General features: G+C 42.7%; 1 protein-coding gene across 6 annotated transcripts in view; it reads left to right on the top strand.

The window, feature by feature from the left end:
* st3gal3b (ST3 beta-galactoside alpha-2,3-sialyltransferase 3b) overlaps positions 1-13,018 on the top strand; it is a 39,747-nt gene that overhangs the window by 5,682 nt on the left and 21,047 nt on the right. Inside the window, exons 1-6 of one of the 6 annotated variants that reach the window (XM_027032329.2) lie at positions 1,535-1,623; positions 2,210-2,287; positions 3,942-4,010; positions 4,301-4,348; positions 6,784-6,826; positions 9,595-9,687. In XM_027032329.2, coding sequence (XP_026888130.2) covers positions 2,266-2,287; positions 3,942-4,010; positions 4,301-4,348; positions 6,784-6,826; positions 9,595-9,687 — 275 coding nt within the window. In that variant the 5' untranslated portion in view covers positions 1,535-1,623; positions 2,210-2,265. Of the gene's footprint in view, positions 1-1,475; positions 1,624-2,209; positions 2,288-3,941; positions 4,011-4,300; positions 4,349-6,783; positions 6,827-9,594; positions 9,688-13,018 lie in introns of those variants that run through there. The other 5 variants (XM_027032313.2, XM_027032346.2, XM_027032321.2 and 2 more) reach the window with 5 other exon arrangements.

Raw genomic sequence — 13,018 nt, 5'->3', positions numbered from 1 at the left:
AGGGCTATAAATGTCACGGCCGTGACTTTGTAGTCAGTGCCGAACGTAATAGCCAGTGTAAATGAAATAAGACCAGGGGTAATGTGACCTGACTTTCCTTTCCTGTAAGGACACAGGCTGCTGCGTTGTGGGCTAGCTGAAGCTTACTTAGAGAGACAGTTGGGCAGCCAGCCAACCAAATGTTGCAGTGGTCTAATCTAGAGTTTATGAGGGCATGTACTATTCTTTCAGCATCATGTAAGGTTAGCGTATGTTTTCATTTTGGAAAGGTTTATTAAATCATAATACATGGTTTTCAGGATGTTACTCATGTAGGACGGCATATATTAGCATCAAGGATTAGAAAACCATTTAGATTTTAGGACTTAAATTGCAGTAACCTTATTTCAAGGTGACTTAGTACCTGACATCATTGTGTCTGGTCAGCAAAGTTTTTTTGCTGCCAGAACCCTTGAAGCAAAACGAGAACTTTAGCCTGATCACTGCAGAACTTTGCAAAAAAAGCCATTTATGAATTAATTTATTTTTTGATTGATTTACTCTCATTGCTGTAAATTCTTAGATGGCTTTAATCTTGATGACTCCTTTTCAAATATACCTTACATGGCTATTTTTGGATTCATTAATGGTTACAGAAACACATCAATAATTCATGGGGCATGGAGATAAAGCATGAAGATTTTAAATTATTTACCATCTCATTAACTGCATACTTGTGAAAATTTGTGAATTCACCATTGCTGTTTCCATCATCACAGTTTACTCAGAAACGAAAATTACACAAGGTAATATTTGCAAGCCACTTTGACCGTGACCTTAGTGTCGAACATGGGTCCTTTTTAACCAATAAACTCTCGTTTGCATTCGAATGTGTTCATTCTTGGAAAGCAATGCTTGTATATCGCATGGACGCCGATGTCCATAGCTTAAAATAGAGAAGCCTGGCAGTGTTACCGAGCAACTCGAGACCTTTTTCAAGACGGGAGGCGATGCCCTTTTTAGATGCGAACTATCTCATGGACCTGGCTTCTAACGCAAACCCTCACTCTCTCTTTGCATAATTAGCCACAAAGGGGTGCTGTTAACACTAAAATAGGTTTGGTGCGTTGCATAAATTGCACTGTTTCCTTCTTAGCCAGTAGGTTTGTGTTTGCTTAAGAACTATTAGTACACAAACATATGCCAATTCATGGGCCCAGCAGAGCAATGTCATGACCTAGAGGTAACTTCGTCATGGCGATGTGTGTCTTCATATTTCATGCCTTATTTAACCTTTTTTTTTTCTTCTTTTTTTAAAGTGTTCATTGGTGTTTATAGCTGTATTATATTTTCCACTTGGAACAGACACAGATCTGTGTTCCCACATTTAATAGGGAGAGGGGTTGCCAGCCTTGAATATTATTTCTACATCTGTCCAGACTAGCTGTGCCTTAACTGCAGTTTGAGCTTGTCCAATCGGTCCCATCTCTGTGTAGGCACGGCAACAGATGGTACCATGTGAATGACTGGGGACCATGAAGTACACACGCAAACTGCTGTTTGTCCTGTGTCCCATGCTGGTCCTGGTGTTCATCTACTTCTCCTCTAGAAAGCTGCATCTACACGTCTGGGGCCCCAAGTCACGTGAGTCCCACGCCGACTTCCTGTCGCTGTTTGCATGCTTATTTGTTTTTTGTCTAGTGTTGGAGCCCTCATCAGACCACCACCCAGTGCATCTGCGGGTGTGCATGTGCGCGTGTGTGCAGGTCTGCTGGTTGTTGGTTACATATTTAAACCGTGCTAATCTGTCTGAGGGCGCGTCTAAACCTCGTGACTGCGACTTTCCCCCCCCTCACCACAGTCAGCTACAAGATGGTATGATGTAGAGAAGCTGCAAGTGAGCATGAAATACTGAAATGATCTTGGGTCTGAAAACAAAAAAATCCTGATGGTTCTTTGCATGTTGTTCCCTAAATGCTGCTCTTTTTTAAAGGCAATGAGAATGAATAAATGAATCAGAATAAAATATAGCCTGAATATCAGTATGGCTTAAACAGTTGTTTTGTCAAATGTGATTCCAAACGCCTAATAAAGTTTTAAAATGCAGAGAACGTCCTGTGTCCAAGGCAGGCTAATTTAGACTAGCGTGTAAAAGGAAATCTCTTGAAACCTCTCATTTAAAATGAACTTCTTATAAAATTCTCCTGAATTACTGATCTTCCGCCACCAGAGGGCGCGAGAGAACAGCGAAGGAGATTTGCTTAGGAGCAGAGCCCAGCTTCTGCCATGGTGCAGTATGTCTTCATGGGTGAGCATTCACCTAGTTCCATTGCCTGCAGTATTTGCCTTCTCCCATTGCTTTTTAGAACCATTCTTCATTAACCAACGTTAATTCTAAAATGAAAACTAACAGAAAATACTTCCATATGGCCTCCGTTGAATTTGAGGACTTTCAGTTAATGTTTGCATTGTCAGCAGCATCAGGAAGGTGTTTTCCGTTCACCTTGGTTTTGAGACAAGAGATTGTGTTACGCTTACCTTATTCAGTCAGTTATGTTTCTTAGTCAATATTTGGTGTATCTTTGGGAAATGTTTCCAGCCTGTTTCATGTCCTTGTATTGTCTGAGAGCCTGCTCCGGATTTGAAGTGCTTGGCTGCTTGGGGAATGAGTTCTCGGGGTCATTTCTTTTAAAACGGTGAGGCAGCTTAGTGTGTGAGTTCACAAGCTCACAAGAGGCCTCAGAGTGTCTCTTTTGCTCACTTAACCCGGTGATGGGTAATAGCTTTTAGCTTATGGGCATATTCAAAATATGAGTGACTACTTGAGCATACATCAACAGTCCACGGTTAATGAAGCACTGACTGAGGCAAACCATCCTCCATTAGCGTTAGCATGAGTGAGAGGCCACTTTAGCTCAGTGGTCAGCTTGTGGGCTAAATGCGCCGATGAGAGATCTGTTGAACTCTGTGTGCTTGCCTCTCACTCTCGCAAGGGTTTTTTTGGTACATGAAGGTCTTGTTGACAGACTACTGGGGACGTTCCATCTCAACACGGCGGGTAAATGGTAAACAGTCCTCGTGCGCTACAGCACAGCAGTCCCAGAGCCACGGCAAGGAGCCTCTGCTCATAGCAAAATACGCTCACCACACCAACAGACATTTGCTGGAGTGATTATGTTATTTAAGCTCTAAGTAAAACATCTGTGACCTCTTCAATGTGCTTTAACTTAAAAGGCCATCAGTACATATTGGTTGAAAGCATTTTTGTTTTTATGTGATTTGTTGTTGTTGTTGTTTTATGTATGGATTAGTGTTGCTGATATTGCGCTTGATAATGGAAATTTTTTCTGAGTTTCAGGATTATTGTCCTGATACAAGTGAAATTTGAGGGATTTGATGGATTACTTGATATTTAGTACTTGTCAGCAATTCAGTTCATGTTTTCATTTTTCGACCTTATTATCTTGAACTTCTGTGGAAAAAATGTGGCTATATTAATTATAAACAGTGCTATTCAACATCTGTTCCCAGTTTATTTTGGAAAATGACATGAACCTGGCAAGGGTTTCTTTTAACCTAACTCCTGTTATGCAAGTCCTCTTGGTCCAATTGAGAGGATGAATCACAATGAATGGCTTTGAAAGGGTAAGTGGTGAAGGAAGCACAACCTTTTTGTGATAAGTAACGGAGAGCTGAAGCCCAGTACTGTGCCTGGCATCACTGCAGACACATCGCCTACGCACAGCACCCACATGCTAATATTCATGTATATAAAGGAGTAAAGTTTTTTTTGTTGTTTTTTTTCCCCTTGCTTCGGTGGTATGTTTTTGTCCCCTAAATGTCCTTCTGGGCGTAGGTTATTGAGCCGGTTTGCCTTTATCTCAGTAACATACCATCATTTGTGTAGTTTGCATTTAGTAGCTTTTATTGCACTCCTGATATGTAACCCTTTTGTTTCACAGATGTAGATGTGGAGCCAACTGTCGCTCTAACAGTCACAAAACCTAAACCTAAACCTAAAGTGGCTACAGGTAGAAACACCTCAGTTCTGTACTAAATCTTCCATTGACCTAACCCTTAATTGAGAACTCATTCTGTCCTGTCCTTTCAAAATTGAATCGACTAATTGAGAATATGACTAATCCAGACACATGTGGAACAGATCTGTACTGAAACTCTAATTCCATCAGGGCCATTGGGTGATCAAGGGGTTGGGGCAGGGTGGAGGGCTTGGTGGGATTCGGGGTCGACGAAGTGATTCCCATAAGCCCCTACTCAAAGGGGCAGGCTGCTGGGTCTAACTGGTGGTTTTGTTTTTCAGAGTTGGAATCAGAGGCCAGCATCTCCGTGGGACAAGTAGTAGGCGCAGGTACAGGCCACTCTGCCTCACCCGCTAAGAACGCACCCATGGCCCAGGCGCAGCACCCACGCAGACTGGCCCGTTACCGCCATCTGTCTTCAGACACACACCGCTGTTAATACCTGTTATACCCTTCGTGCGCTGCAAGTACAGTAAAAAAAAAAACAAGCACCTTCAGGACCCATTTAACGTTTGAGCCACTTTACGCAAGATGAGGCCTTAGGTCGATGTGCAGTTGGCTGACAGGATTCACCTCAGATCGGTTTCCTTCTGCCTGCCCATATCCATATGTAGTTCCACAGATCGTAAGACATCGCAGGTAAAACTGTTTCCTGTGTGTCACCGAATGGGCAGGTCTTGAGTTACCCACAGGCACTTCTGTCCAGCTCCACTCTCAGACCTCACTCACCGTCTTCCCGCACCTGGCATCAGCACCATCTACTGGCAAAGAATTTTTCCAAACAACTTAGAGGGTGGAAAGAACACGCTCTTCTGTTCCTACAAATTACCACTTACCAAGGGAGTTGAACTGGGTTGTGCACCCATACAGGACTAAATCCTCGTACAGTTCAAATCTACATGTCCCACATGTTCAGATAAGGTATTTCATACCTTTCATGCCATCATACAAAATAATCCTATTGCAAAATAGTTTACTGGAAAAAAGCCCATACAAATTCTAATAAATGATTATCATTCATAAATGATAGATGTATGATATTGAACTTGTTGCGCGTACATAAAATATTGTTCAGCGCTAGCGATTGTTCTTCTGATGACCTCCAGCTGTGGCAGTTGGAGGATCGGTGAACATGTCATCCCTCTCTTCTGGATTTTTGTTTCCCTTGTTCATACCATGGCGCGTATCGCCGGGTCTGACCACCGGCGCGGGTTATCAGTGGGCACGATGCACTCGGCCGCACCACCTTCTTCTGTCTTCCTCTCCAGAGATGCGTTTGTAGTAGCCTGACACTCTGGATCTCTTGCAAAAAACTGCCCTCATGTAACCCTGCCCTCTTTTCATTTAAGGACTTTCCTCTTGCTTTTTTTTGCTTGTCCCTTTTCGAGCACCTGAAGTGTATTGCAATGCTGTTGAGGAAAAATTTGAGAGTCACGCTTTATTACCAAAGCCCTTTTCGTGTATAACGCAGTTTATGTGCTTTCACAAGTTTTCAAGTTCATGTTTAGGTTTTATTGTCATTCCTGCATGTTCTTGGTATACACTGGAACAAGATGTTGTTTTTTCTGGTCCATGGTGCAACACAGCAACAGTACAGCAGCACATTATACAGGACTACAAAGTCTAAATGCACAACACAACAGAGAAGAGTTCAGAAAAAGCAGGAAATACAATAAATGCAATTCAATAAATGCTGTACACTGTCAGAATATATACCAGGTGGGGGGTAACATCCCAACAGCAACTACAGAATGGGGGATAAGTGTTTGTGGCAGCGGAATTGGGGATAAGTGTATGTGCAGGATGGGGGATGTATGTCTGTATCCTCAGAATGGGCGGTAATTGTCTGTAGTGGCATAATGGGAGGTAAGTGTCTTAAGTGGCACACTAAGCCTCGCCTCTAAGAGCATAACAGTCCAGTTCTCTGGTTTAAAGTGCAGGTGTGCCATGGGTTGGGAGAAAGGTGCACATTCACTTAAGGGTGGGTGATGGGATGAGTCTTGATGATCTCGGTGATGATGGAAAGTCTCTTGATTATTACTCTGTTTTCTGAACGTGTCTTTCTTGTGCGTGTCCAAAAGTTCAAATTTAAAAGTCCATTTGTAGCTTGCTTTATCTAGACTAAATTAAGGCCTTTTCATTGGATGCTTTGGATGTTGTTGCAGTGCTTTGGAAATGATACTAGAGAGCTGCTTGCTCCAGTTGTTCTTGGTGAAGAACTGAATTGTTTGGTACTGGCTCATGTAGGTGAGACTGCCAAGTCATTAATCTGCCGGGATTTTTTTTCTTCTCACTAGAGTAAAAGCAGGTGTGTGTCTAAAACCTGTACTTTGGTAAATGTCATTTCCTGCTCTTTTTTAAAACCTTTTCTTTGTGAATGTGCAGTGTTCTTAAGCACCTATGGAGTGATGTTACTCATAGGTGGGCAGTTGCATTGTTCAGGAATGTGTTTGTTTGTTGGTTTGTTGGCTGGCTTGACCTAACCCTGCTCACTCACCTGGCAAATGCTCTAACCCTGCTGGAAGCTTCCTGTCACGCCTGCAGGGTACTAGGGGTGCCCTGTACTCCTTACAGCAATAGCAATGTTCATTTTATACTTTTCTTCTTCTTCTTCTGCTTCTTCTTCTCCTACTTCTTTTTTTAGTGCAATCCAAAATGAATGATGACTGGAATCAGTGCTTTTGGTGTTTCCTCTCTGTCCCTCCCCAGCCTGTGCCAGTTTCCTCTCACTAGGCCTCATTTTCTCTCTCCTTTCTCTCTGCAGTGTACGACCAGCAGGGCTTCTTGCTGAAGCTGGATGGAAAACTGTAAGTAACTTCTCACTCAATATACATGTCCATTTTAATCTCATCCTCTCAGCAGCCAAGAAGGACAACATCCACTTATGATGATGTTTTCTCCCCATCCGTCTTCCAACATGATTCCACATTCAGCGTCAGCTATCAGTCGCATCTCACGCTACACAGCAGTCTAATGCAGCCTAGATCCTCAAAGTGTGGGACTAATGAGAAGCTTGCTGCGTGGTGTTGTGGTCTGAAGCACCCACGTTCTTGCAGTATTTTCCCTAGGCAGTTTCTTTTGATCAGAACAGTGTCATTTTCTTTCTTTCTTTTTTTTTATCTTTTAATTTGCTGGTCTAAGTTGTTGTAGATATACGGTGCAGTCCGTAAATGATTTAGCGCAGTTTCGGGTTTGGCTGTGTAATACAATGCATTGGATTTAAAATAATGAGAGTACAATGCAGAATGCTGACAGAATTTTTATCTACACCAGTCAGTCACAGCACTTTTTATACATAGTGCCCCACCACCACTGTTTCAGAGGATCATTTGTAATTGTAGAGTAATATATTTAATAAAATGATAATGTCCATATCTATAACTAAATCATATATATATATATATATATATATATATATATATATATATATATATATATATAAAGTGTTTTACACATAGACATGATAATTTTTTTAAAGACTATGTAACCAGGCTTTTCTGCTCTTGAGGTTTACCAGTGATGTGCTAAAGATACATTCTTATCATGCATTTGGGGAGCTTTTCACACATCAAGTCATTGCTACATGTTTTCATCAACGTTCAACGTTTTTGATCTGCTGAAGAGTTTTCCTTCATGATGGCAACTGTTCTCCAGTCTTGCACTGCTGTGGGTTTCTGTGGTCAAAGAGGTTCTGTGAACTCGCAAAGCTCCCCAGCACATTTCCTGCTTCTTTAGAACTTACCAAAGAGTTGGTTTTTGACTTCAGACACGTGTGGCGAAGGCAGAACACAGGTCTTTCATGTGCCAAATGTGTGCTCAGAATGAAGAGCCAGTGCCATGGCAATCAGGAACACAATTTTCACCCTCCAGTGTGCCATTCCCCGTCACACTGCCCTCTCCTTCAAGGGGAGATGGTCTCTGCCACAACATCTCTGATTCTGTGGGAACTACTTCCCACAGTGGTCTGCTTCATGCTACTCTACTCCTCTTTGATAGCGCTCAAGCACACGAACTAATGAAGCTCTGACATACAGCTAGCCATAAAGCAACGGGACAGCCAATTGTCCAATTATTTATGGTCCTCTGAAAAATGGAGGATACCAGACATGAGGTGTGTTTGTGACACTGCCCTGGCACATGTTAAAGTGTTAAAGATCACCAGTCTGTGTGTGGTAGGCAGGTGTTTACACTTAATCTTTGGACTGCCAGGGTCCTCAGAAACTCACCTCGCTATAGTCTTTCATTGCTCCTTATCAGAGAAGACTGTACACACATCTGTCCACACGGTGCGCTTGTACAATAAGCAACGACCAGGACACGTTTAGATTTCGTTCGCGGTGTGAACCGAACTGCCCACAAGGCGATCTTTACGGCTCCCCCTTCCTCCCTCGCCGCCAGGCTTGTCAGTGATGGAGAACTACAGCAGAGTCTATAGGAGTGGCTCCTTCATCAAAACAAAAGCTTGTGGGTGAATATCTGCTTTGCTGATGCGTGTGGAAAAGACTCTCGCTATGGATTTGAATCCCAAACCGTTCCCTGGGATTTACAGGTTTCAGTGGATTTTCACCACCAAAACGTAAACAAGTAGTGATTTAGACTATGACGGGCAGCTCATCACAAACAGACTCCTGACAACCGATACGTAGCTGTTGACTGTGCAGCATAAGGAAGTTCTTTAGCGTAATGCAAAGCTCTGCACTGCCCATGTCACGGAAGCTCCGTGATCCCACGCCATCTTGAGTTGTCGTTTCCCAAGGTGGTCCAGCTAGTGCGTATCCATCCTCGCACACTTCCATCTCATTGCTCCTGTCCATCTCCCTCTCTCTCCCTCTCTCTCTCACACACACACACACACACACACACACACACACACACACCCACACACACGCCTGCCCCGGATACACTCACTGCTCAGCCTCCGTGCCTGTCAGCCTGTCTCCTTCCAGCATGTTTATTTGAACTGGTCTCATTGTGTATTGCAGGTTATTAATGAGCCAGGCTGGTGTTGGTGGTAAATGTTTTCAGATTCTTAGCTTCAGTGGTGTGTTTGGCTTTGCTTGGTCATCGACTGTGTTTTAACAACTGGAATATTTAAAGCAGAGGTGTAAAAAACCACAAATGAGGAAAAAAAACATTCTTCATTTTTTTTTTTTTTGGGCTTCGAAGTTATTGTTCATGTCTCTGTGTTGCGTAGGTACACTTGAATTTATTTTAAAAAGTCTGGAGGGTGTACAACATGGTGTTAAAGCAAAAGTAAGGTTAGAATTTTTGTACTGCTATGGTTGAGCTTTTGAAAATGAGGCAACAGTTGCACTCCATTTCTTTTTGTGAGGGTGTACTTTATTATTTTTAAAATAATGACACTTCTGAAATACATGCCATCTTTTTCTTCCAGTTACTGACTACAAACTGTGTGAATGAATGAAAATTGCATTAATTACCATCTTTTTGCTGATGTGTCACTGTAAATGCTGAAATGAAGGCAGATTTGTAACTGGGGCCACTGGATTTAAAGACCTGAACAATGCATTTCTTGCAATTCAGCAAAGTAAACGTCCCCTTCTTGTGTTCGCAGACCGATGGAGTTGGTGTACAAGTACGGAAACCTCAGCAGTGGGACCTGCAAGCCTGGCTACGCCGCTGCCAAGATGACTGCTATCTATCCAAAGTGAGACCTGTTTTATCAGAATTCCCTCTCCCACTATCCCCAACCCCCGGTTCCGCGATAGCGCTCTGGTCACAAGTGTGCAAGTGGTCTGTTTTGACTGGATCTCCTGAAACATTGACCTATTAAGAGGGTTTGAAAGTGTGCCTGTTTTACGCCATGATCCAGAACCAGAAACGGTAAATGTAGCTGTGTTATGGATTCATTTCATTTTGTCTTGCTCCACCGAAGTGCAGCCTTCTTGTGCTGACATGGATTCTGGTTTAATGGACATGGATTCTGGTTTAAATAGGGCACACTATGTATCAACTCTGCAAACTACAAAGCTTACACTTTGCAAAAGAAATGAAGATCAGTGAATTGCTGGGATCTTCTCATGCTTCTCTAATAACTCACATGTTAGTATAGAGTGTCTTTTCCCAATAAATATGTTTTTTTAATAAATAAATATGCTCGGTTAGGTGCTAAATGTGATTAAACGCATGTGAACCCCTCAGTGCAGGGAGGTGCAGAGCATTGCTCCTGAGCAAGGTTTGTTCAGCTGCAACATTAATGAGTATTAGCATAGACTAGCACTGAAACAGAAGACTATACGAAGCACACTATCATCTCCTCTATCACTACAACACATTTCACTCCTTCAAATACAGAGCCGTGGGGAGATGAAAGGTTTCAGTGATCTTTCTTGGTTCAATGTACAGTCAGGCATGTGCTGAAGAAGAACCAGCTCTGACTCTTTACATTATATTAAAAAACTACATGTTCCAAATAATTTTGGAAAGTGGGGGTTGCTGTTTTGTCACAGTCATGTGTGAAAGTATGATATTGCAGCTGGTTTGTAGAATTTCAACAGCTCCTTAATGGGCTTTGGTGGGCAGGATCAGGCCTAAATTGCCAATCCCACACCAAATTGGTGGCAGATTTCCTGTGCCTATTAACGTTTGACTCCCCATGCTGTTCCCTCTGTGGCTACTGCCGTTCCCAAGACGCAATCTCATTCCTCAGTCACGAAGCTCCAGCGGCTAATCTCTTCATATCCCTGACTGAACGGAAAACTCCTCCTCTGCTTTCCTAAAGCCGAGCTAATGTGTGACCTGCCCACGACAAAGAAGCATTTTCTTTGGTTTGCTCGCACCACAATACTTCTCTTGTGGGAAGCGGACGGCGCTTCTGCTTCGGAGTCATGTGGGAAATCTGCCGGTCAAAAGCAGATGATGGAATGACTTCTTCCGTTCAGTCAAATCCTTGGAATCCTCGGTGATGTCACTCTGCATTTACCCATCTCAGATTGTTTCCCGGTCTTTAGATCGATCCTCTGCTGGAAAATAGTCTCTCTTTTCCATTACAACAGCGGTCACAAATGGATCGTTTGTGGTTGGTTTTCTCTCCTCACCGTTGATTTGTTTAGAAGTAACCTCTTGACCAGTCATGTGTGACTGTTTGGAGCATCAAATGTCTTTTGGATCTTGGAAACTGTAACACAACTGTATCACATACATAAATAAAATAAATTGAATTATTAAACTTGAAGTAAATCACGAGTGCATAGATAATTCAAATCCAATGCTCACCAGTGACAGCACAGCCTTCTAGAGGCTCGTAAAACAAAACAGTGATTGAATTAGTGGCTGAGACATTTTAACTGTTCCTCCAATTAAGAGCACATGTGTTAATAGTGCCGTCAGTATACTTCTAATTAACACGTGATAGATTAAAGTGCATAAAAAACTATTTATCTCAAGGGGTAAGAATGAAATGTTGCCACAGTCATTACCAGCAGAAACCATTTGAGCCTCTGTTACATGAAAACATTATAATGATGTTTAGAATGCGGTAATTAAAGTTGTGTTTGTGAGCTCGTTAAGGCCAAAGTTTCAACTGACAGTTCAGACATGCTGTTTTGATATCAGCAGTAAGCAAAAGTTTGCAGTGAGCATTTTCGGGTTCAAAACTTGTGAAAATGGCAATCATCCATCCACACTAGCAGCCCTAATGGTTTCCCTTCGTAAGGGTGGTGATTGATACAATTTGAACATTGATATGATACTGACGTGATAGCTGTTTGGTTTGAATACACAAAAATGAGTTCCCCATTGCAAGGTATTTTTGATGAAGAATCTATCTAGCTATCTGGTTGAATCCTTTCTCAGATCCCTTCTAATAACCTGGCTTATGATAAGGATATAATATGACCTGCTACTTGTTAAATCGCATTACTATGGACAGGTTGTTAGTCCTGAGGCTACCACTTATCCATCCCAAAAGGATTTAATTTTGCCGCTGTGGGATATAAGCAGGCCACACAGCATAGTGCAGTCTAGTGGATCTGGCCCACTGTTAGTTCAGTCCTGGGCCTGGAATCCAATTTATTTTCAACACCTCCCTTTCCCATTTCCCCCCAAATTGTTTGTATTGGAGTCCTAAATCAAATGTCTCGGGTGAACTCGAGCAGGCGGTTACGAAAATACGGCCCCCAGTGAGAGATAGCCATGAGGAAATGAGAACGATATGCACGGGCCTCCTGTTCGGGACCCCTGTCTGTCTGAGGGCCCAGAGCTCTTGGACCCAGTTATTTATAATGTGGCCTCGCCCGCAGCCCAAAAGGCACATGATAATTAATCACGGTTTGTTTTGGCAGGGTCTCGCCGCGTCTGTTTTTGTCCAGGGATGTGAGGAGAGGGCCGGTGTGGCCGGTCCGCCTTTATCCCCCCTGACCCTGTGGGACATTTTCTGTCCCTTATGCGATTATTAAATGAAACGGACCCACTTTTATCTAATGCCGTTTAGACAGTTGCCAATAGTTGCACTATTCATCTCTCCCACATTATTTCCTGTCATTACACTTTGACATTTTCTTTATTTTATTATTTTTTTTCCCTCACCCCCACATTTCCGATGTTTTTTAAATCTTATTTTTAATAGACAAATGTAGTTTGAAGAGGTTTGGGAGTAGTAGCCTGTGGCGAGAGCTGTGGTTGTCTGAAGTTGGAACACTCCCCAAAAACATGCTCTTTGGTTCATGCGCTGGTTTGCTAAACCACGGCGTGTTCCTGATGTGGCGAAAACACCGTCCATGGCTCAGAAAAACTCTGTATGCTTACATCAAATGTGTCCAACTCTGACGGACGTGTTGCAGTTTTAATCTGTGGAAGAGAAGAGAAAGCAGTGCAGAATAAATCCAAACTTTATTTCACAGATTTGGGTGGAACCTTGACTCTCGTGTCACCTTCAGTGGGCGATTATGAAGTGATGGTTCTGAACCTAGAACTGGAAGTCTCTGTGCCCTCCCAATTTGCCCCACTGATGTTAATTTAAACTAAAGGACCTAGAGGGG

The sequence above is a fragment of the Electrophorus electricus genome, chromosome 7 (genome assembly GCF_013358815.1).
Source record: "Electrophorus electricus isolate fEleEle1 chromosome 7, fEleEle1.pri, whole genome shotgun sequence".
NCBI classification, from domain to species: Eukaryota; Metazoa; Chordata; class Actinopteri; order Gymnotiformes; family Gymnotidae; genus Electrophorus; species Electrophorus electricus.
This window is presented reverse-complemented; position numbering and strand designations above follow the sequence as displayed.